We start from the raw sequence: 23,112 nt of genomic DNA on the forward strand, positions 1-23,112 counted from the left end.
CATGCAGATCCAACAATGGCAGTTGATCGTAACACCCTCATGCAAAGCTATTTGGTTACTCAGGCTGAGGTTAGGAATGAATGCAAGAAAACTAGAGGTACTAGAACCATGGAACGTAATTTCGGTGAATTTGGCCGAAATTTCGGCGAAATTCGCCCAGTTCGATGAAGAGCGAATTAAAAAGAGGAGCGACATCGAAATTACAACTTTTCGCCGGAAAATCGGCGATTTTCCGGCGAAACATCAACCTTTCGCCGGAAACAGCAACCTTTCGCCGGAAATTGCCTGACATTGCTTGGACAGAACGACCTACTCACCTACCCATTACCCTGAATTTCATTCTGTTTCTACAGTTTTGATCCGAGAAATCCTACCGGCAATAAAGTTAAATGACTTGATCTCCAACGGCGACGGCGAAACACCAGAGAACCGTGCTGTTTCTCTATGAATTCGAAGGTGGACAAGAAATCAGACAGTAGACCAACTGCCGCCATATCTTCCACCGGTGTTGCTTGGATCAGTGGATGGATCATGATCAGAAAACTTGCCCCCTTTGTAGAACCCCTTTCATACCTGATGAGTTGCAGGACGCGTTCAACGAGCATCTTTGGGCTGCTTCTGGTATTCCAGATTTCTACTCTTCTGGTGTAAAAGGAAGTGTAGAGGCACCAAATACGACTCCATCATCTCTAAATGAAAGGTCTTTTGTTTCATCTATCTCATCGTCGACTCTGCTTCTGCGACTTTGCTTCCATGAGAAAGAAAAGAAAATAAATGAAGAAATGACTAAACTTTGAAATTTGAATGACTAGTTTTTCAAATTAAAAAAAAAACCAGGCACTACGTTGGGCTTTGCTAACCACCCACGTAGTTGGTGGTTGTGTGGTAAAAGTTAAAAGATAAAACAATTAATGGAGATGACGTGCTTGCCTCTCTTTTCAAAACAGCTAATACCACTTTTTCATGATTTTTACATCTGTATACGTGCACAGACCACTTTTTCATGATTTCTATATTGGGAGGGGGGGGCGAAATATCGCCGAGATATCGGCGATATTTCGCCAGTTCGCCCGGTTCGCTGGGTAGCGAACCGGGCGAAATTTCCGAAACTTTGTTCCTTGACTAGAACTAGGCCAACCCTCCTAGCCTCTGCGTTACCTAGTGTTGTCGTAAGGGTGCCCCCTGAGTCAGAGATGAAGACTCTGGCTGAGATTGACAAAGAGGCCAAAGAAGAAGCTGCCAAGGCCGTAGCAAAAACTTCATCTACTCCCAGAGAAGGGAGTTCTCGGGATCCTGCTCAGACTGGGTCCCAACCTAGGGAGAGTCGTAAGCTCCTCTGGAGTAGCTCCTTTGTTGATCCATAAGCTACGTTTTGCAACCCTTTGATCTGCCCCTGGCATGTCTTCAGCTAACCATGCGGTTTTTTTAGCTTCTCTTCTCAAGTCAAGGCTCCATCCTAGGCGAGCCAAGAAGTTCCAACACTAGGAGAGTGACCAAATCTCAAAGGTCTTATCCTTAAACCGAAGACATCTGCATTTTGGGCTAGGAAGGTAGTCATCTTCTGTTTAGACTCTTCTTTTTGTTCTGATCCAATGTGTGTCCCTCGCTTTGGATGGACAACACTCAGAGGTACTCTCTAAAGCTTCTCAACAAGCTCTCCTCGTTGTACTTGGCTTCATCTCGATCATCACGAACTTCTATTATTAGAGTCATTCTTGCAAGGGGTGTTGTCAGTTGCTTCTGAATGAAATTGAGATAACAATTTTTGGATTGTCTTTGATCTATCTTACAAACACAAACACCTTCTGCTATTGGAAATTTGATCATCATGTGTCTCAGAGAAATTATGGTTCCCATAGCAGTCCAATGTCGACGGCCTAAAATGATGTTGTAGGCTGACAGATTGCACACAATCATGAACATGGTTGGCAAAGTCACTTGTCGGGGAAATGTCCCCTCCGTCAAATCAAGTTGTATGTTTCCCTCTGCAGTGGTGGAACTTCCTGTAAATCCATAAAGCAAAGATGCGATTGGTATGAGTGCATTCTGATCTATCTTAAGTAATCGAAAAGCGTCCGTAAACAAAATGTCTACTGATGATCCGGTATCAACTAACACTTTATAGATCATGTGATTCGCCAACCTAACTTTGATAACTATGGCATCCTCATGAAGAATATGGACATCAACCAGCTCCTTCTCGGCAAAGTTTATTGGTTCACTTTGAACAAAACAAGGCACAATTGAGGGCTCAACGGCGCCCACAACACGTGTGCTCTACTTAACTTGCCTTATTGATTCTGGCGTGGGTCTTCCAAAGATGGTATTAATTCTGAGAAGATCCTCATCTCTAGGAGCCAATGGAGTTTTCCCACTCGACTCAGTCTTGTCTCTTGGAGGAGTTCTGTTGCGCCTTCTCGGTGGAGGTGAGTCTTCTCCATGGCGAGTAGATTTAACATACTGATTCAGGTGCCCTCGAGCAATCAGTTTCTCTATCTCTGCCTTCAACATACGACAATCATTAGTATGATGCCCTTTGTCTCTATAATATTGACAGTATTTTGACATGTCAGCCCTGTTTTCTGGCCGTGCATGCAATCTTCTAGGGGTCTTAAGTAACCCTAAGTCTTGGATCTGCATTAAAATTGCAAATTGTGACTTGTCCAAGGGGGTGAATGTTTCTTCATCCTCTAATCATTTGCTTACTACACCAGTCTTGCCTTCCTTTTTGGTCTTTCCTTTGGGGTCACTGCTTCGAACTTGATTCGGGGACTTTCTGGGTGAAGGGTTTCTCTCTATCCTTGTAATCACTTTGGTTAGCTTCTAAGACCTCCTCCACGGTTGTCATCTCATACCCCAAATCCAAAAGCTCTGCTAGCGTCCGTTTCTCAAACATGTAAAAACACACTTTTCAAAAATGAACGGTCGATATGGAATCTCGATTTCGTTGTAGGTGTTGCGCATTAATTATACAACACCCAAGCAACGTCCCATAAAAACATGGAATAGTTTTTTTTTTCTTTTTTTCCTTTTTCTTTTCTTTTGGCTAGAAATTGAGAATACCATTTGGAGGTGCAATAGTTGAGATCTGTCTAAGTTTTCCAGCCACCATAGAAAAGTAAAGGACCAAGACCAACATGGTTCATGCATCTCTACTGTACTGATGGCGGCCATAGAAAAAATGGAGAAACGTGAAATAATTGAATTGGTGGAAGATTCTAACCTAGTGGAGGATGGAGGTTGCTTATTCGAATTGAAATTTCTCTTTTTAGCTTTTTTTAATAGACCTGAATCGGAAAATTGAAACCCTAAAATTTAAGAAATTACAGATTAATAACAATGCTTATAAACTCTTTAATGTCACTAGATATTTTTTTGGGTCAAACATTGATTCTCCACCTCATGCCCTGAAAAGAAACTATTGTTTCTAATTTAAATAAATGCCACAAACTTGTATAAATTGAGGCCCTCCTTCCACCAATTCTTGACAACCTAATTTCAGAGAAAGTCTCAAGAAGAAAGAGTTACAATGACCTTGAAATAGTTCCTTCCCTTGTTTATTGTTCTTCTCCTTCTTCACCTTACTGATGCTCTCTCATCCTGTGGAGGGTAATGTAACACACTCAATGATTGCAAGGGTGCTCTCATTTGCATCAATGGAAAATGTAATGACTACCCTGACATTGGTACACGAATGCTTCGGCAGTAGTGGTGCCGGCGATGCAAGCTGACCGGCATTCGCCATTGTAGGAAATAAGCATATTCTTGCTCTCTTCCTATTACTTCTTCTATAGCTGCCAAACTTACAAACAATGATTTTAGCAAGGGTGGTGATGGTGGAGCTTAATCAAAATGTGATGAGAAATTCCATTCCAATTTCGAACATATTGTGCTCTCTCTACTGGATGGTATGCCGGTGGTAGTCGTTGTGGTAAGATGATATGTATAAATTGCAAAGAATGGAAGGACCACGCCTACTAAGGTTGTCATGTTGTCGCAGAATCTCCACTTTCCGGTTCAACCACCTTAATCACTGGTCCAGTTACCTGTAAACAAGTGAGAGTACTGGGCCGCCTTAGGGGGCGAGAAGTCACATTTGAAAAGCAAGTCAAATTCCAGACCACATGAACCCTTCCAGAGAAGGGGAAATTGAATGAACTTAAGCATAGTTCTTTGGTAGGTGTAGAAGTTAATGCCTTCCTACATTCTCCGCTTACCGTTATATAGAAGAAGTTGGATGTAGAATATTAAGGATGATAGACCGTCAATATGAAATGTAATATTATAGTCCTTTCATACTCTGTATTTGATACATTGATAATATAAATACATGTCTTATCTCTCTTAGAGATGAGGATTCCATTTACTTTAATATGGTATCATGAGCACGGGTTATTTCTCAGTAAATTGAGTCTTGGTTCTTGCGTTCTTTTCTGTTCTCTTTTTTTTTTTTTTACTTTAATATAGAAGATCCAACTTCCTCTCTTTGCACAATCTTCCTCAAGAAGCCTAATACTTGATGTCTCTGTTTACGAGAGTAGCAAAGGGTTTTGCTAGGTGTCGCCTTTGGACGTGACTTATTTCTCTCTGTGAAATTACCAAAAGCCAAATCTGGAGATCTTTGTGCAAATACGCATATCCTCTGATAAATACTGCTCATTTAATATATAGGTACGATGCATTAAATGTCATATTTAATGCATAGGCATGTCTGTTCTTTTTTGGGGGTAGATCAAGACTTGTCATGTCCCATCCGTGAAGTGGGTGCCGACAAGCACTCCGGAGATTGAGGTAGGGTTTATCCCCACCAATTGACTAGTATACAATGGTGGGTCCCTCCTTAGTTCAACCAATCCTCTTAACTGTATGCTTTGACTCGTTTTTGGTCCAATTGGTTCGGAGTTCCGGTTTGTACACATAGGGAATTTCTTGAGGTAACAGTTGTTGATGAGTGTGACTCAATGCATGATTGTGATGAAGAGCATGCTGGCCAACCTCCTTGTGATAACAATGTAGTTAATGCTTCTAATGCTGTGTGGAATGCCTTGGGGCTTAACATAGACATAGGTGTGGTAGATGTTACATGGGCCATGGCCGAATAAAGTATGAACTTGCATGACTAATCTTGGTATGGTCTACTTAAGGATGTCATTGGGTTGGTTTAGTATTCATTCAGTTTCTTCAATCTCAAACCATTGGTGAACTTTTGGATTCCATTTGGTTCCGGTTAGGTTTGTTTTGTTTCCTACATGGTTTTAGTTATCTTAATGAAGGTCAACTCAATTTCTAAGTTAATGAAGGAAACTAAAAGAAGAAGAAAAATGACCTAGCCCATAGATAAAACATAAGGCTCTTTTCTATCAACTTTGCAATTCCAACTAGGCAAAAGGATTAGGCCTGCGAAAGGATGGGAAGTGGGAAGGAAGATGTGGCAAGATAGAGCTTCGAACCTAAGACTTCTTTGGTCTTACTGTCTTTATATAAAAATTGCCATCATTGTATAAGAGCACATCCTCTCATTCTAATATTTTGTACTAAAACCATAGTAAAAAAGAACAACCAAATACGCCACTGCCCAACTTCCTTTCCCTCTTTCATTTTTTCTCTTATTTTTGTCTTCTGATATCTATGTCCCATGGGAATAGTAGATATCTCACTTTCTCCCCCCCCCCCCCCCCACCCCCCAATCCCAAGCACATTATGGGTAGGTGTTGGTAACTTTACAACTAATATGTATGGTTGGAAACCTATGGTACAAAAATAGGCCTTACAAACTTATATCTACCTTCCATGTTATGGTGGAGAAGACTACGTCCATCATCTTGAGAAGAAAAAGTTAGGGCATACCTTGGCGTGTTCATCACATTATTGCAGGTCATCTTGTCTCTTCCTAGGGAATCATGAGGGTGTGTAAGCTTTTGCTCAGATGATTAATTCTTACAGATCACCTCACAACCACACACATTAGATTCATTTCAAATCTTTTATCCGTGAAGATAGAAAGATTATACTTTATATAGTTGTCACACTCTTCTATCATATATTAAGAGAGGGCAATGGTTCAATATCTATACATTACTTTCATTTGCCCTCAAACATGTTTTGACTTAAAAAAAAAAGTAAGGAAAATGGTGGAAGACGAGAAAAACAAAAAAATTGTTAACTATTTTCCTTTTTCAATCTGGTTTCTTATTTATAAGATAATTCATTTAGGACAAATATGTTTTTTTATTCAAAAATGATGGTATTAGGCATAGAGGATGTTTGTAAAAGAAAAATTTTCCAAGGAGTCCAAATGAAATAATTTGTAAGCTCTTTGAGTATATGTGTAATTTGTTCTACACCTTAATATATTGGGACAAGCCCATTGTTTGAAATCTACCCTCTCTTTGACAGATTATATTTCGGCTAAAAATATGAGATTTGCATCTATCTATCCACATGAGAAATCAGTAGAATATGAAAACCGAGTCTTTGTTTGCTATGGCACCGGAGATATTCACGTTCTCTCAAAGTGCAATATGCGAATCTACTAAGATCCAACTCTGTAATCTCAAGGGCAGGATGGATAAATTGGGATCGCCTCCCTGTTTGGAGACCACAGACTACTTTCTTGACGCTTCTCTACCACACATTTGATATGAAAATCCATGTAAGACCCACAAGAGTCTCATATTTGAATTATTTTATTAATACTCAAATGTGAGCCATATACCAAATGCGTGGAGAAGAACTAAGAGACAGTATTTGCTCTCTCGACAGAAAAGTGATCCAGACTCTTATCACAAACGGCAAATTTAATGGTTTCATATGTCGCAAACCAAAAACCACTCAATAGTTAAAATAAAAATAAATAAATAGCAATTCAAGGGCACCTCAAATCAACTAGGCCACAAAGTAGAAACACGTGAACCAACCAAGAGTTTTTTTTTTTTTTTTTAAAACCAAGAGTCACTGAATCACTTATCAGGTGTGGCGTTGTGGAATGGAGTTCCTTTTGGGCCTACAGATTTGGAAATCAATTGGCTTCAGCTGATCGAACGGCGCTCGCAAGTTGGATTCATTTCTGGGTCTCTTCAACCCGAAATTTCCAGGATTAATTAAACTGAAAATCGAAGGAATACCGAATCTCTTGGAGAATAAACTCAGAACCAATTTTTCGAATTTGTTTTTCTCTGTGAGCTCACTTTTTTTTATTCCTTTCTTTTAACAAATTCAACAGAGAGGAAGTAGGAAAGTGTGTTGCAGGCTACACGAATTTTGTCCTACTATATTCCTTTCCTATTTATAAATTCACTCACAAGAGATTCGGAGTTCAAATTATAATTTCATCGCCTTTATGAACTCTTTGTGTTTCCCAGATCTTCATTGTAGTTTACCCAACACTCGCTGCTTTAACCCCAAAGTCCCATTTTTGAAGAAGAACAAGTTGCAGAGAATAAATCTGTTAGCCCGTTCTTCTCCTCGTCAGATGGCAATTTCATCGGATTCTCATTCAATAGAAAGGTCTTTTTACTCTCTCTTTCTCTCTGTCGTTTGCAGATTAATTTGTAAGGGAGATTCATTTATGTTGGTCTTCATAACTTTTTATGCTTATTATCAAAAGTGAAAATTTTCTTTTTGGCTGAAGCAGAGACAATCACTCGGTATTTGCTCCAACTAACATACTACTTTGTGGTTTCAATTTGTGAAAACAACAGTTGTTCTCTCTCTAAGGTTGCTCCCCTGGAAGCGATATTGTTTGATGTTGATGGAACTCTATGTGATTCAGATCCTTTCCATTTCTTAGCTTTCCGTGAATTGCTTCTAGAGGTACAATAGATAGCGTCAATACTGAAAATAATACCCCGTTCTGCGCCTCATATTATTAATGGATACATGAATATTTTTTTTTGACAGGTTGGTTTCAATGGTGGAGTCCCTATCGATGAGGAATTTTTTTCTAAATATATTTCTGGCAAACATAACCCAGACCTCTGTCCTATACTCTTCCCTGATTGGGAAATGGAGAAAGCCCTTAAATTCATGGATAATAAGGAAGTAATGTTTCGTAGGTAAATTTCAATCTGCCATTTGCTGCTTTCTTCTTCTTCTTCTCTCTTTGGGTATTCATGAGGCTTAAATATGGTTTGGACAGATTGGCAGCAGAAAAGGTGAAACCTATAGATGGGCTACAGAAGTTGTGTAAATGGATAAAAGATCGAGGCATCAAACGTGCTGCAGTTACTAATGCTCCAAGACCAAATGCAGAGCTTATGATTTCACTTCTTGGGTTATCTGATTTCTTTGATGCACTTGTAATTGGAAGCGAATGCGAGCGAGCAAAGCCATTTCCTGATCCTTACCTGAAAGGTCTAGAAGTACTGAAGGCTTCTTCTAAACATTGTTTTATATTTGAGGTATGCTTCTACTCCAAAACCCAAATGATAGTTGCTTTCATAAGTTCAGAATTTCTTGAGCTTTTATATAAAATGATCCTTTATTCTTTACTGACCCTATTCCTGTTTTTATAAGGATTCTACATCAGGAATAAAAGCTGGAGTAGCAGCAGAGATGCCTGTTGTGGCTTTAGCATTTAGAAATGCTGAACATCTATTGAAAGAAGCAGGGGCCACATTTCTCATTAAGGACTACAATGACCCAAAATTGTGGTCAGCATTGGAGGAACTTGATGGAGAAGCGGCAGGAGTAGGAGCTGCAGCTTGAAATGATGATCATCAGTGACTCCATTAGCATTCTATGTTTACACGGATAACTGAGATGGTTATACCTTAGGTTTAGAAGTTTAAATTTAGTTTATCTGAATTAATTAGGAAATATACTATTCGGTCAATTTTGAAATCCACTGTTCTTTGGATTATCAAATGGGTTACTTTCCCAGGTTCCTTGGTTGTAGTAATAACAGATTTTGTGGTGCAACTCTTGGAGGTTGCCTAACTGCAAATATTCAATGAAGTGGTAACCTCTGCTTCTGGAGAAACTGTCAAAATATCTGTATGATCTTATCATTCATATGAAGCTTTTATCAAACATTCAACAAAAGAAACTCAACAAAAGGAAACCACTTTAGCCAACACCCCCCGGCCAAAAAAAGAAAACAACCCCACAAAAGCACACATACACACTAGGAAACCACAAAACTAGGGCATTTAGGAGTTCTCTGGCAAATGATGTATGGAAAATGTAGTTGCAGTTGGTCATTCAAGAACCAACCAATTTCACATAAATTCAACAATTGGGAAGAGTAAACTTATTGATTGCTGACTTCTTGGTTGCAATCCAAACCAACTCTTTACCTGCTGGCTAGTGCTGATGAATAACCCCCCCCCCCCCCCCAAGCTTGAGTTCTTGGCCAAGAGGATGCCCCAACATATACACAGGAAAAGTTTAACATATGCATCTAAGATGATTATAGCATGCAACCCCAAGTAAGTTTCTTGTACATTTATGAATTTATTCTACTTGAGTAATGCAAGAAGGGGTTCGGTGATTACCAGATGATAAGATGATTTGTAGCACTATTCTGTAGTTACTACATTAGAAGACATTCAGAAATTAGAGAGCCTCATCAGTGATCCATTTCATTGAGGGCAAAGAGTGTGTATGTGAGGTCCTTCGGTAGAACTGTAAAAGAATTACCGTAAGGTGGCGCCCTTCTGCAACGGAGTCCCAACTCAGTAGAGACCAGATGAATGAGTAGTGATGCATAAGAGGCAAACTCTTCTGTGACATCTTTCTTGTGTTGCCTGCCATTCTGAATCAGAATTCAGTCAAACTCATTGGCGATGAAACAGACCCAGATGCAAAAGGCAATCAACAATGTCGATATTGGTTTGGGAAGTCTACCAAGCATGGTGACATGGCTTGAGCATGGGCTATAAGAGCAGCCTGAACTGCCTGCTACTCGAATGGCTCCAAAGTACACGCATTAGTAACAAAATGTTTTTGTTTCTACCCAAATTAAAACCCAAACACAGCAACATGAAGAGCAGAGCCCTAAGACCACATCAGCATCAGCATCTGATCGTCTTTATTTTCGATCAAGTCTATCGTTTCCATGTACCAACGCCAAAATGACCCTCATCAGACACAGCAAGAGCCATGCTCAAACTGGCATGTGTGTGGTGTCTATTGAGGACACTTACGAAACATTCTGATTCAAAGTCTTTCTGACAAGTCATCTAATGTAATCCAATATCAGTAGGAAGCTTACACAAAATTTTGCATTAAGTATTAGTTACTTCCTAAGTAGGATAAGTGTCCTCAAAAAAACAAAACATGGGAGATGGGGTTTTTTCCCTACTGTGTTGAACCTTCAAAAATAAATAGTATATAATTCTTTAAAACAAAATCCAACAAAATGTGGATGAACTTCGAAGAAAACATGCAACCGATACAAATTCCCTGTTTTCCCACCTCAATGCCACTCAAAAACGCAAGAATTTAAACATTCACTGACCAAAAAAACCATACAACCCAACGCACCCTGAAGTATATCATCAAGCCAATAACTATTTGGTAACAAGGTTCTGTACAATCTATTCGCTGAAGCCTGAAACCAATTCTACTTGGGATGAAACAGATGTACATTCTCAAACTATAAGTAGAACAAAATCGAATCTGACCACGCCATTCGTAATTACATCTGCAAACTGTTTTAACTAAAAATAAGCCAAACAGTCAATATCCGCATCTTGCTACCCCAAAAACAAAAGAAGAGAAGGGAAAAAAATCAATATCCAACATCTTTCTGCCAAGACAACTGAGTTGTACAAGGTAGCCAAAAGGAAAAATGCATCATCGAGCCCATGACACAGAGTCGATCTCATCCCTCGCTGCCTTGTACAATTCCAGCCTCTTGGCACATTGCTGCCTCCTATCCATCAAAGCAGGGTCTTCGTCCAACAATTGTGAAAGTTGCTTGCCCTGTCAAAAATATCAGGAAATATAAGTCATTTTACAGAATCTAATCTCCGGCAACAGTGTAATTCATTTTCCTCCACTCATATGTTAGAAGACAATTAAGAAAGCATCATAGTCACCTCCTTCTTGCCCACTTGTGTATAGAAGAGATCCAGTAAAGACCGCTTGGCCTCCCGAACTTGACAATAAACCACTGCCTTTGGGATGGAGTTCCTTAGCGTATCAGAAACCATATTGATGTAGAATGAGATATTGGATCCTATCCTCCTGAAGTGACCCTCTGTATATCGATCCATGGTTGAAGCGGATGGGTTTCCCCCTTTTTCCACCTCTTGTGGTAGCTTCCGGAAGAAATCCACAGTCAGATATGAAGACTCCATATCCACCAACCGCAGAGTTGTCTTCTTACTATCATCCCGGAACCTCTCCAAAGCTTCACTTGCAGCACCTGCTAACTCTGCTTGAAGTGTTGGGAAGCGCTTCAATTCCTATCATATTAAAACTTATCAACCTTTTGCAACAAAATGATTATTCACTACAACAATCAGCGGTGGAGGGGAAAAGGAGGGCGCGGGCAACTGCAGCCATATCCCTACCTGAGTTTCTCCTATTGACTTTCTCACAAGTTCCTTCAGTATGAAGTGAACCTGCATACAAATAGTCAAATACATTACTGGTCCCACAGCTCATTCAATTTTCTCATAGAAACTTCTTCAATATGACGAGAGATTCGAGAATCAAGGCAATAAGATTTTTTGCAGACAGTAACAATGATCATATTTGCAACATATTTTGAACGTGAATAACGATAAACTTTAGATACTTAGACTAGCAGAGACTGAGTTTACTTACAGCATCAACTGATGCTTCAGCTGGGCCCCTAAAATAATGAAGGGCTCCATCAATGAGGCGCCGGTAACCTTGTTCAGGAGCAATCAGATGGGGTTGATACCCATCTGCTTCTGAGACCACCTTCCTTACATTCTGAAGTGATAGATAACGATCAAAAGGAAGCTTTTTCAACGCAGCAGGGAGCTGGTTATCAAAAACTCCATAGATGCGATCACCTCCAGGACGCCTGGAATTAGGAACCAAAATTTAAGAAGAAAATTATCCCAATCCCACACGTATTAAACAAATCTATCACCACCACAGATGTTGGCGTAGAGGAAGGAGTACGATCAGGGAGGAAAAAAACAAGTTTTTCCCTATACAGTCAAGTAGTCAATTAAAATAACATATCAGATCAAAAGTTAACTTCAGGCCATATCACAAAACAAGCCCTTGGAAACCCAACGGAGAAACTTTAATTCAAGCTATAATTTTTGGAAACTTTTGGATTTGTCATAGATATACATATGTACACAAGAATATATCCAATCTTGAAATCAGTAAAGGATATTTCATCAAACAAGACAATCTCATCAAGTAAGATTTCTGTTTAACGCTTTCACTCAATACAAGCAGTTGATGACAAGGCTCAAAATGTAATGGCGCAAAAAGTAATTTAGCATTACCCTCCTTCCAGATGCTCCTTGAATATACGATCAAATGCTCGGCAGAGTTCTAAAATAGTGTACAACTGAGCCTGGAAATGCAAAGAACATTAAGTTGCATGAAATTAATATCTCACTAATGAATAATCACCAGAGGTATCAGTTCCTCACCCCAGCATCAATAGCAACTGGCCTACCAAGATGACCCATCTCTGATTCAAGTTCATCAATGTTCTTGTTTATCAAGGATGTGATACTTGGAATCCGTGCCCTTATTGCAGACTCTAAGTGCTGGAACCATAGCAACTCATCACATTAACATTAAATCTTATGAAATCTCAAGTGAATATATATAATATGGACCTATTTACATACCACTAGCTTTCAAATGAAAAAAAATAAAAAACGAAGCAACATAATTACCCTTGAAAGGAGTTTAGCAAGATACTCGGACCCCATTTTACCGGCCAAGTGTCCATACTCTGCACTTGACAAGAAATATTCACGCTCCCGACGCCTTGCAGCGATCATATCAACATTTTTATTAATGTCAGCTTGTGATCGATTCACGACTCCAACCCAGGGATGTTGCAGCCTATAAGATCTTCCCTCAAGAACCTTCAGAAATCAAGAATAATTTCAAACAGAAAACAATTCAGGCCCTTTAGAAGTCATCTAATAAGATCAGCATGTGTTTGCAATTGGGAAACATCAAAGGAAATTAGAAGGAAAAACAAAAATCGTAAGAAAGCTGGAAGTTAACATGACAAAGTAGCACATGCACTTACATCCAATGCATTGGTTCCCTTGTCCATCAAATCTAACTTTGTCAACACCCCAAAGGTTCTCTCCCCTAACCATGTCAGATAAAAAGTGTGTAATTATTGACAGATATGAAAAAAGTGGCAACAATTCATAATGCAGTCAAAAAGAGTACAAAGTACCTGTGGGATCAACTTCTCTAGATAGTTTAATTGCATCAGATGTTGCTATATCTTGATTTGCTGGAGAGATTGCAAGGATGACGCAGTTAGGCTGCAAAAGAGATCCCCCAAAACAAAAATATTGGAATGCATAGGAAATAAATGTCAGATACTTAAAAAACATATCTTAGCAGTCCTGTGAATCAAACATTAAAATCTTTATTATGGAATCACCCTACTCAGATAACATACTCAGCTGGATTATTTGACATAAAGACAAATTTGTTAACACCAAATACGCTTTAGTTACACTTGCTACAATAAATAGAAATGCATAGACAAGAAAAACGCATGCACTCACACAACCTCCTCTAGAAAAATTATTAAAAATACATATAATAAAGATCAGGTCAACATATTATAGAATATTTCTTCAAAGACATCTTCCCCACTTCCTGAATAAGGTAAAAAAACACATAGTCAAAAGTAAAAGGCTCTTTACCTTCTCAACATACGAACGGACCATATTTTCAATCTCTTGAACAATACTATCTGGCTGTCCCTCTGCCCAAAATAACATTGTTCATTTAAGTTCATAATCAAAGAACAATGCTAGTCATGTAATCAGCTCAAATTAATCAACATTACAAATACAACATACCTATAGCAACCTTTGTCAGTCCGGGTAAATCTACCAATGTTAAGTTGACAACTGCAAGATGAAATGAACCAAAAAGGTATCAAATGACAATAAAGAAAACAACGAAAAGACAGTCTTGCCCTGCAGAACTATAAAGACAAGACCCAGACATGATCAGCAATGTCACAATGTGAAAAGTGAGGAAAAAGAAAATGCAGCTAGGGTTATTCAAAGAAAGTTCATAATTCAAATAACTAGTATTTATCACAAGTCAGAAGGACCATAAACATGGATGTGCCAAAGCTAAAATGACGTCATCCTGTATGCCCAAGCGTAAAAGAAATTGTCACATTGTAATCGTACTTCAACAGACCTATCATTTCAAATGAAAATAACCATCTGCAGACCCAAATATTTTGGAGCAACTCCCAGTGTAGTATTTTGACAGCCCTATCTTTTCTAGCATTACTATAAGATGACAAGTAGCTTCTTTCTGTTTCTGCCTGTAGGTAGGTCAAGAAGATTTTATAAGACGGCAGACCCCAACTATGTACCTCCATCTGTAGGTAGGCCAATGGCCTTTCTTACCAGTTACCCTCCATTCTCTTTATGACAAATGACAATGCCTAAGCTCCAGCTTTACACATAGCACTTGCCATATATCGTTGCTCTCGGCCAATCTCGGTACCATGAGAGTCAGGGTCCTCCCATTACGTCTATCTGATGCTTCAAGTCCGCGCACAAATGCCCATATCCACCAGAGGAGAATGACCAGGTCTCATCCTCTTGGGCCAATCCTCATCACATGCACTCCTATCCTCTTTTGAGGAATGTTCCCTTTATTACCAGAGCAAGTTAAGGATGGTTACTTACTCAACAGTTAACGATGGTTATTGCTACCGTGACCAATCAAAAAAAAATACTCAGTGATGAGAATGGTGAACATAAACTGTGTAAGTCATGAATATGAATGCAAAGCTTGCTATCCTCATAAACGTAACTCAACAGCATGACCAAGAGCTCCCCCCCCCTCCACACCCAAAAAATAAATAAATAAATAAAAACCCACCCCTGAAAAAATCAAACAAGAAAAAGGTCTTCAGACAAGTGATAATAACAAGGTCAATTAGAAGAATTCAAATAATATACTCCACAACAAGTCAAAGAAAGCAGGGTTCATAATGCACACCATTTGGAGAATAGATGCTGAGATGGATAGGAATAGGAGAGATCTGTTTTGTCCTCCCAGTGACCCTGTTGGTCTCTTCCTCAATTTCTTTACGGACCAAAGCTGCATTAGCAAATCAGAGGATCAAGCAAAAAATAAAACTTCAATAAAAAGAATATCAATGTTGCACTAATTTACCATAGGTGTTTTACCACAGGCCATAGCTATTAAACAGTGATCAGAATAGAACAAGTAAGGTTGTATGATTATTGGGTCTGACTATTTAGAAACGACTAAGAAATAAACATAGAAAATAGATGGTCAGCTGAACAGATTACCATGACCAACACAGAAGAAGCATATACTACAAGTGCATTCCACATTGTACTTGAATGACACAGTTTCTCTTATTTGTACAAAAACCAAAAGAAATCAACAACTCCCGTTATAAATGCAAATATGATGCAGAAATCTAATTTATTCAACTACTCTACCCGAACAGTTGATAGTTCATTAAAATTTCAGACTAAGTTGAATACATGTAGAATACGATTTTGAAGTTTAAATATAATATCATACAGTTCATGTAACACCCTAGAAAAGCAGTGCCAGAAAAACTTCAACACATGCCACACAGATAATAACAAGATCACAGAATGCGCAACAAGATCATAAATCACGTCTCCACTTCCAAATTATCGAGAATGACAACTCAAAACAAAACTCTGGAGAGGAAAAACATTCTTAATCAAACTTCAGTCACTTGTAACATTTTAGGTCCTGATTCAAACATAAAATAAAGATCTTAACGAATATGTGTTCCTAAGTATGCTCAAAGCGAAAAATTCATTCATGCTGACCATGAACTGAACAAGGACACAAACAAATATTACCGAAGTCGGTGAACTTCTTCTTTGGCAAATGAAGAAACTCAGCGTACTCAGCCTGTCCATCATCAATCTTTTGCAGCTGCAAGACCAAAGGCCGCCTAGTCACGATCCCTATAAACACAACAAAACAGCCAAATTAGCCGTCAGTTCAGACGACAAACGTCATACAAACTCTAACAGAATGTTCAGACACTAACCAGATCCCCTAGGAAGAAAATCGCGACCAACAATGCTTTCTAGTACTGAAGATTTACCAGAACTCTGCTCTCACCAACAAATGACAATCAGAAACAAAACCGTAACACACAAACAAAATAGCGATGAAAACAATAATATAACAAAAAAGAAAGAGTGATCAGTTGAGAAACCTGTCCACCAACGACGGCAACAGAAGGAAGTGCTTCCCACAGAGACGAAAACGCGCTATTATCACCCCCGTAGTCACCAAGAACAGTGCATGCCCTCTGAATTCGGTTAACCAGACCGATCAAGCTCTCCATAGTCGTCATTTCCGAAACCCTAACCCTAGTTGTGGACGAGGAGAGACTGCAAGTTGATCGAAATGAAGTGAAGTAACTGACAACACGACTGCAACCGAACAAGAAAATGAGGAGAAGGAGAGAGAGAGGGCTTAAAATGAAAGCTATCTTTTACGGTTGAAGAAGATGGACTGAACCAGTGGCTTGGTCATTGGCTTTATTCTATTATATAATATTACTATGAGAAAATTACATCTACACCCTTTCTATGTAAAACTAATTTCTTTTCCACCCCATAAATTTATTCTATTGCAAACGTCCTCAAATACTAGCAGTTAATCTTAAACATAAAAAGACACGTATTTATCCATATTAAATCTTAATCTAATCAAAGCTTTGGGAAAATAAAATATATACCTAAAAATCAGGTGAATCAACTTCTTTTTAGGGGATTTTTTAGGAAACTACATAGAAATTTTTGTTTTATAAGGATTCAAATGTCACATTTGAAATATGAAAAATATTTAAGTTTTACTGATACTTCAGCCAAGTTCTATAATATGAATATGATCCAGATACTTGGGGTGTAATAGACCAAATTCGGATCAGATAATGATAATATCATATCTGCATCTTATTGTATTCGGATAGATTCGGATAACATCCTATCAGTTTTCGGACGGATTCGGATGATAATCGGATAGTTATTTTCTTAAGTAGATTCTTTTAAATGGACATGAATACAGATTGAATACAAGTTTTCGACTACCTGTTTACATCTTTACCATTTTATTTGTGAGAGCTATGTTTGAAATTTAAGAATTTAACAACTAATAGTTATTCTAGTAGAAAATCTAGAAAAATAGTCACATATCACATATAAACAATTTTATAAAAATAAATCAAAATAATAACTTAATTGGATAACTTTATAAAATGAGTAATAATTAGTAAGAAAATGGTATACCATATCCGCATCCTATTAATAATTAGACGGATTCAGATACCCCTAACCGATGCAAAAGTGAATTCGGAAAGGAATTTCGATTATTCATTTTAACCCTTATCAGATACAGACAAGTCTTGTGTCAAACCTTATACGAATGTAAGAGAGTATAAAGGCATAATGGTTGAGTGCAAAGGATCTCCAATGGTTGAATGAAGAGGATCTCCACTCGTACAAATGTGACTTTTCATAATATTAAAATTTTGAACATATCATATATACTAATTCATCACTTAATCCTGTCATTTTAATGGAAGGTAATGACTACTATATAATTCAAAATCTAAGGGACGTAAGTGTAAATGAATAAATTCTAGGAAAGTATAAACGTAATTATTTGTAAATATCGGGGTGTAAATGTCATTTACTTGTTATTATATTTTCCCCACCCGTTTGCGTCGGGGAATGTCGGTCTGCTAAAATGTGCCACGTGGCACTGGATCCGATTCCGATTCGTTTTTTCGGGCGACTATTTTAAATGGACCGCCGTTTTCAATCATTAAAGTTGAACCAATTTTTTACCAAAAAAAAAAAGTTGAACCAATTTGAAATTTGAAATTCTGAATTAAGTACCGTTTGGCCCTATTGTCTTTTGTGTGCCCTTATTCTGGCTTTAAATGAAAGGAGCTGTGTTATTTTCTGCATTAAAAACGCCTTCATCTTTTCTAGTAAACGGATATTCTAAAATACTTTTTACCAAAAACAAAAATATTCTCGAATACAATATTGCATAAATTAAGCATTTAAGCCCATGTTGGAAGTTTCATGAAAAGGTGTTTTTTTTCCCCTATTTTTATTATTTTGTAGAAACTTTTTATGAGTCAATCTTTATTTAAATAATTGACCAAAAAATTCAACCTCGTAAAGAATCTATAATTGATTAGATTCTTTAATGGTGATAGTTGTTATTAGTCAAATTATTTATGTAAACTTTTACAAAAATAAATTGTTTATGTGAATTATTTTCTAGATGGATTATAATCGATCAAGTGGAAAAATGATATTAATCAACGGGGGTTGGTTCAAGTGGTAAGCAGCTTGGTCCGCTTAAGCAAGGTTCTGGTCTCGAAACCTTGTGGATGCAAAAAATTCCTGGTGGGAGACTCACCCACGGTGTGTGCGAACACCGAATTAGTCGGGGCAAAAGCCTTGAAAGCCTTGAAAACCGGAGTTGGCAACCCAAAAAAATATGAAGTTAAAATTAGACAACTAACGTGATTAGACACATTAGTTGTCTAGATATAGAATTAATGTTTGCCTTTGTGGATGGTAACATTTTACTCCATTAATGTTTGCTTATATATTTTTACGATCAACATATATTTATAAGATTTTGAACCAAAACAAAAATCATATATTTGCAAGATTTAAAAATCAAGACCATGATCTCAATATCCTATTGACTATAATTTACATACTTGTTTTACTATTAATTTGCATAATTTTAATGAACTTTGTATAGTGAGAGAGGTTTCCTTATTAGTATCTCGCTTACTTTTCTCTAGAAACATCTCAGTATTTGCTTCTCTATTATAAAGACCTTTTAGCCCTTTTTCTATTATGTATAAAATATTAATATTGGATTCCAAAAATCAAAATTTAGACAAATAAAAATAATATAGTTCATGAAAAATAAAGAATAAAAACTAATTGATAACGATGAAATATATATTAAAGAAGAAGATAAAGTGATTTTTGGGAGCATTACTTTTTTATGTAAAATTACAAAAGAACATGTAAGGCATTAATTTGACCGTTGTGTCACCTTTTGAACAAGTGACATGTGAATTGTCCTCTTCTACTAACGGTATTGTACTTTTTGAAAAGTCCCACTCCTTAACAAATTTTCAGCTAAAAATCAGCTTTCAATTTTCATAATAATATCTTAATTTAAATTTTTTGGATAAAAATTATAAAATAATATCTGCCTCGTTTTTATTTGGTATAATTACTATTACTTTGTTGTACTATAATATATTAATTTGTTCGTAAAACTTCCATCATTGTAACAAATTTAAATGGAGCATGAGAGTTTTAACAACTACAAGTGTTTTATCTCACCAATTCCCAAATTAAATTCTCATAAGAAAAATAATTGTAGAGCAAAACTTCCATTGAAGATAAACCTTATTGGAAAATTTATATTATTTATGTTTTTTAGTGTAATAGTAAGACCCTCATTAAAAAGTATCACGCTACAATAAAAACATTGTTGTTTTGTTATTTTGTGTAAATTCCAAAAATTACAACACATACCTCAGATTCATTTATTTTCTCCCAAATCACTGCTCTTGTTGTTATAACTTAAAATTATATTGTGAACATTTGGTCTTTACCATGATGTACATTTTAATAGAGTTAGGGACAAAGAAGCAAGATCTTAAGAGATAATTCACTCATAAACTTTGTTAATTTGGGGTTTCATCACGTTTTAAAAGGAGACGACTGATACTCTTTCAAATATAAAATTGATTATAAAATATAAGATTTTTAAAGTTATAATTGGCATTCAATATAGTTTTCATAAATGAAATTTGTTTTTTTTTTTGGTAAGATCCATAAAATGAAGGTCATATCATATGTTTTACTTCTTAATTTTCATGAAGGGCAAAATAGACATTGTATATTCGATGTCAGCCACTTAACACCATTATAAGTGAGGAGGAATAGTAATTTGTAGTAAATATGTTTAAAAATTAATATTATTTTATATAAACATATGTTTAATCGTGTCTTTTATCCTATGTTTTTATTTAGTCCAACATCAGGTTTAGATGAGCTGATTATATCGTTTATATATAGTAAGGACCCATGTAATATTAATTTGTGTGACACAATCCGAGCCTGAACTCTATTGTGAGTCTGCTATGATTATATAGATATATTAATAGGAACTTGGACTTGGGTCATAGGCCTTGATCCAGAAAGCTCATTTTGTCATGGGCCCTATTCCGGAAAGCATACTGCTAGGTGAAACGTGGAGGCACTTTCCTCTAGGGAAGTCAGCTGGATAGGTACCTTCCTGAAGGGAGTTGAGCTGAAAAGTACCGTCATAAAAAGATGTGACCTTACCCTTTCACCCACAGCCTTTGAGGCTCTATATGAACCCATTTTTAAGATTATTATTGACATTGGATTTTCTCCTCCTCTCTCTCTCTTCATGTTGTTATTCTATTAAGCAGTGAACATAACCTGATTACACCTTAAATAACCTTTATGGAGTGCAATCTTAAAATTTGAGCTGACTGATCTTGGGGTGAAGACACTTTTAGAACCTGTATTGCACAAATCGGAGTGTCTAAATATCTTTAAGAAAGTACCACATGTGCGTTTCAGCTTTGAAGAAATTCAGTGAGATCAACCGTTAAAGTGTATTTGCATATTCCTCAACAAGTATCAACATAATTTTGTAAAGAAAGACGTTTGATTGGTAATAAAATCAAAGTAAGGGAGCAAATAGTAATTTTTATTTTAATTTTTATAAAATATCTGCTTCATATAGCATAAAACTTTCATATTCTACCCAAAAACAAAAACACCTTTATTCTTTTTACAATCTTTTATGCACAACCATGACTGATAGATTCTTTCATGATTTATCTTTATTGTAATAAATAAATAAAAATCCACGCCAACCATTCAAATTAAACTGCCAATAATAATTATGCAATCTTAGATATTGTCATTAAAAATGAAAAACTTACAAATGCCATGAATAATTGAGGACGCTTTATTCGGTGATCCAATTGTCTTGCCATTTCAGTTGCTCAAATATTTAGGGCCTGTTTGGTTACATGAATTTAGAGATCTCAAATCTCAGGATTCATGAATCTGAGAATTATACCCGTTTGGTTGTAAAAATCTTTAGATTCATGAAATCTAGAGATTTACCTTTTTACACTAAAAACGTGAATCTATAGATTTATAGGTAATGGGTGAAATACAGAGATTTCAAAAAAGCTATATATTTGCACATTCACAAAAATCACGACGATCAAATAGTTTTTTATGATGAATCCACAGATTTCATTCCACAACCAAACATCTAATTTTATAAATTATAACTCCATAGATTTGAAATCCCTAAATATTTGAAATCTCCAGACTCATGTAACCAAACAGGCCCTAGAGGTTTTCAGGATTTGAAGACCTATCAGATGATCTCTAGCACCTAGGTTATTTGCAATGTTGAATGCTCATGCATCAATTAGAAATTTGTTTTGATTAGTTACAAGTCAAATTCAAATTGAGATTTTAATGCATCTTTAATAAATAAATAAAAGTTAAAAAACCCTCGAGAAAAACGCATGAAAACCAACGTTGAAGAAAAAGAGCGACATGACATACATTGGCATTGAAGGAGAACAAGTCTCTCACCTTTTTATATCAACACCCAATGAGTGGGGTGGAGGCAAGATTTAATAATGTCAGGAGGTCGAGTGATGGTATTTCAAATGATGAAAGAAGGTCAGAGAGGCCATTGCAGGAGAATTTTAAAAAGTCAGGAAAAGAGAGGCCAAGCGCTGATATTTCACGTATAGAGAGAGGCCAAGGTGGTTTCCTTGGGGAGCCTAATATGAATCTTATTTTGGATGACAAAAAGAAAGAGAACTAAGGAGATTATCCATAAGAAATTTCAAAAATTCGAGTGAGCCCATAGCCCCTGCCTTGGGGAAGCTCACCCGCGCAATGAGCCCGTGTGAACCACAAATTATGTGGGGCCTACACGTAAAAAATAATAAAATATAAAAAATAAACCACATCACCTTAATCTTGTGGGCGGCCCCCTATAATTTGTGGTCAACGGTTGGTTGAGTGGTAAAAATCCATACTTCTTAATGGAGAGGTCTTGGGTTCGACCGTGCAGACAGCATTACATTTTCAGTATTAAAAAAGCATCAGTCGCCAATGGAAGGATGGTGGAGTACTGGAGTGGTTGAGAACTCACCTCTCAGTGGAGAGATTGTGAGTTCAATCCTTACCGGCAACATATGTATAAAGCGCCTTTGTGGTATGTTAAAGCCGTTAAAGATCTAACTTCCCTAGGGAAGGTCTTGGGTTCGCACCCACTTGGCGGTATTAATTTAAAAAAGCTCCCTTGAGGATGTAAATCGTACGCGCAAGCTGGCCCGGATGAACCTCATATCCAAAAAAATAAGAGCAAATTGCACTGACACCCCAAAATGAAAGCTTTAAAGCACTGACACCCCACTTTATGTTTAAAAAACACAGACACCCCAATTCAATAAACACACTAGTCCATTCTGTTAGTAAACTGTTAACCCACTGTTAAAAAAATTTTAATTCCAAAAATACCCTTACTAAAATCAAAATTCATGGAGTGGTTGGTCGGCGTTTCTCCACCGCCACTCTCTTGCTATGAAACCTGATCGAAATGAAACTCTTTAAATGTGGCGATTTTCTGGGAATCAGTTAAAATCGCCGGCGAATCAAACGAAAATGGTGAAGGAGGAGAAGAAGAGAGAAAGAGAAAGAAAAGAGAAGCAGTGCCGCTGCTGGAAGAGGAAGAAACAGAAAATAAACCAAGAAAAAAAGAAATGGAGCCAACGAAAATTGACTGGAAGAC

The 23,112-nt window shown here is 37.1% G+C and overlaps 3 protein-coding genes and 1 pseudogene across 3 annotated transcripts; 2 read left to right on the forward strand and 2 right to left on the reverse strand.

Moving 5' to 3' along the window:
- Window positions 1-1,623: 1,623 nt before the first annotated feature.
- Window positions 1,624-2,640, reverse strand: LOC149013210 (uncharacterized). The gene is made up of 2 exons (XM_089157711.1): window positions 2,291-2,640; window positions 1,624-2,221 (listed from the first exon to the last, which is right to left on the reverse strand). The coding sequence occupies exons 1-2, from the start codon at window positions 2,638-2,640 to the stop codon at window positions 1,624-1,626; spliced, it is 948 nt and encodes a 315-aa protein (XP_089013837.1).
- A 523-nt stretch (window positions 2,641-3,163) lies between these two features.
- Window positions 3,164-5,102, forward strand: LOC149013211 (ripening-related protein grip22-like; annotated as a pseudogene).
- A 1,969-nt stretch (window positions 5,103-7,071) lies between these two features.
- LOC149013212 (2-deoxyglucose-6-phosphatase-like) lies at window positions 7,072-9,148 on the forward strand. The gene is made up of 5 exons (XM_089158168.1): window positions 7,072-7,506; window positions 7,701-7,812; window positions 7,900-8,054; window positions 8,138-8,399; window positions 8,515-9,148. Exons 1-5 carry the CDS (start codon window positions 7,340-7,342, stop codon window positions 8,704-8,706), a joined length of 888 nt encoding a protein of 295 aa, XP_089014294.1. The 5' UTR covers window positions 7,072-7,339; the 3' UTR covers window positions 8,707-9,148.
- Window positions 9,149-10,494: 1,346 nt separating this feature from the next.
- Window positions 10,495-16,705, reverse strand: LOC149013213 (phragmoplastin DRP1E-like). Its single transcript, XM_089158169.1, has 15 exons — window positions 16,409-16,705; window positions 16,238-16,301; window positions 16,044-16,151; window positions 15,172-15,273; window positions 14,004-14,054; window positions 13,845-13,906; window positions 13,364-13,454; window positions 13,208-13,272; window positions 12,843-13,037; window positions 12,591-12,710; window positions 12,441-12,511; window positions 11,776-12,001; window positions 11,520-11,570; window positions 11,043-11,411; window positions 10,495-10,926 (listed from the first exon to the last, which is right to left on the reverse strand). Exons 1-15 carry the CDS (start codon window positions 16,547-16,549, stop codon window positions 10,798-10,800), a joined length of 1,845 nt encoding a protein of 614 aa, XP_089014295.1. The 5' UTR covers window positions 16,550-16,705; the 3' UTR covers window positions 10,495-10,797.
- Window positions 16,706-23,112: the final 6,407 nt, after the last annotated feature.

Source organism: Hakea prostrata, chromosome 6, assembly GCF_041222555.1.
Source record: "Hakea prostrata isolate BN-2017 chromosome 6, UWA_Hpros_2, whole genome shotgun sequence".
Classification (NCBI taxonomy): Eukaryota; Viridiplantae; Streptophyta; class Magnoliopsida; order Proteales; family Proteaceae; genus Hakea; species Hakea prostrata.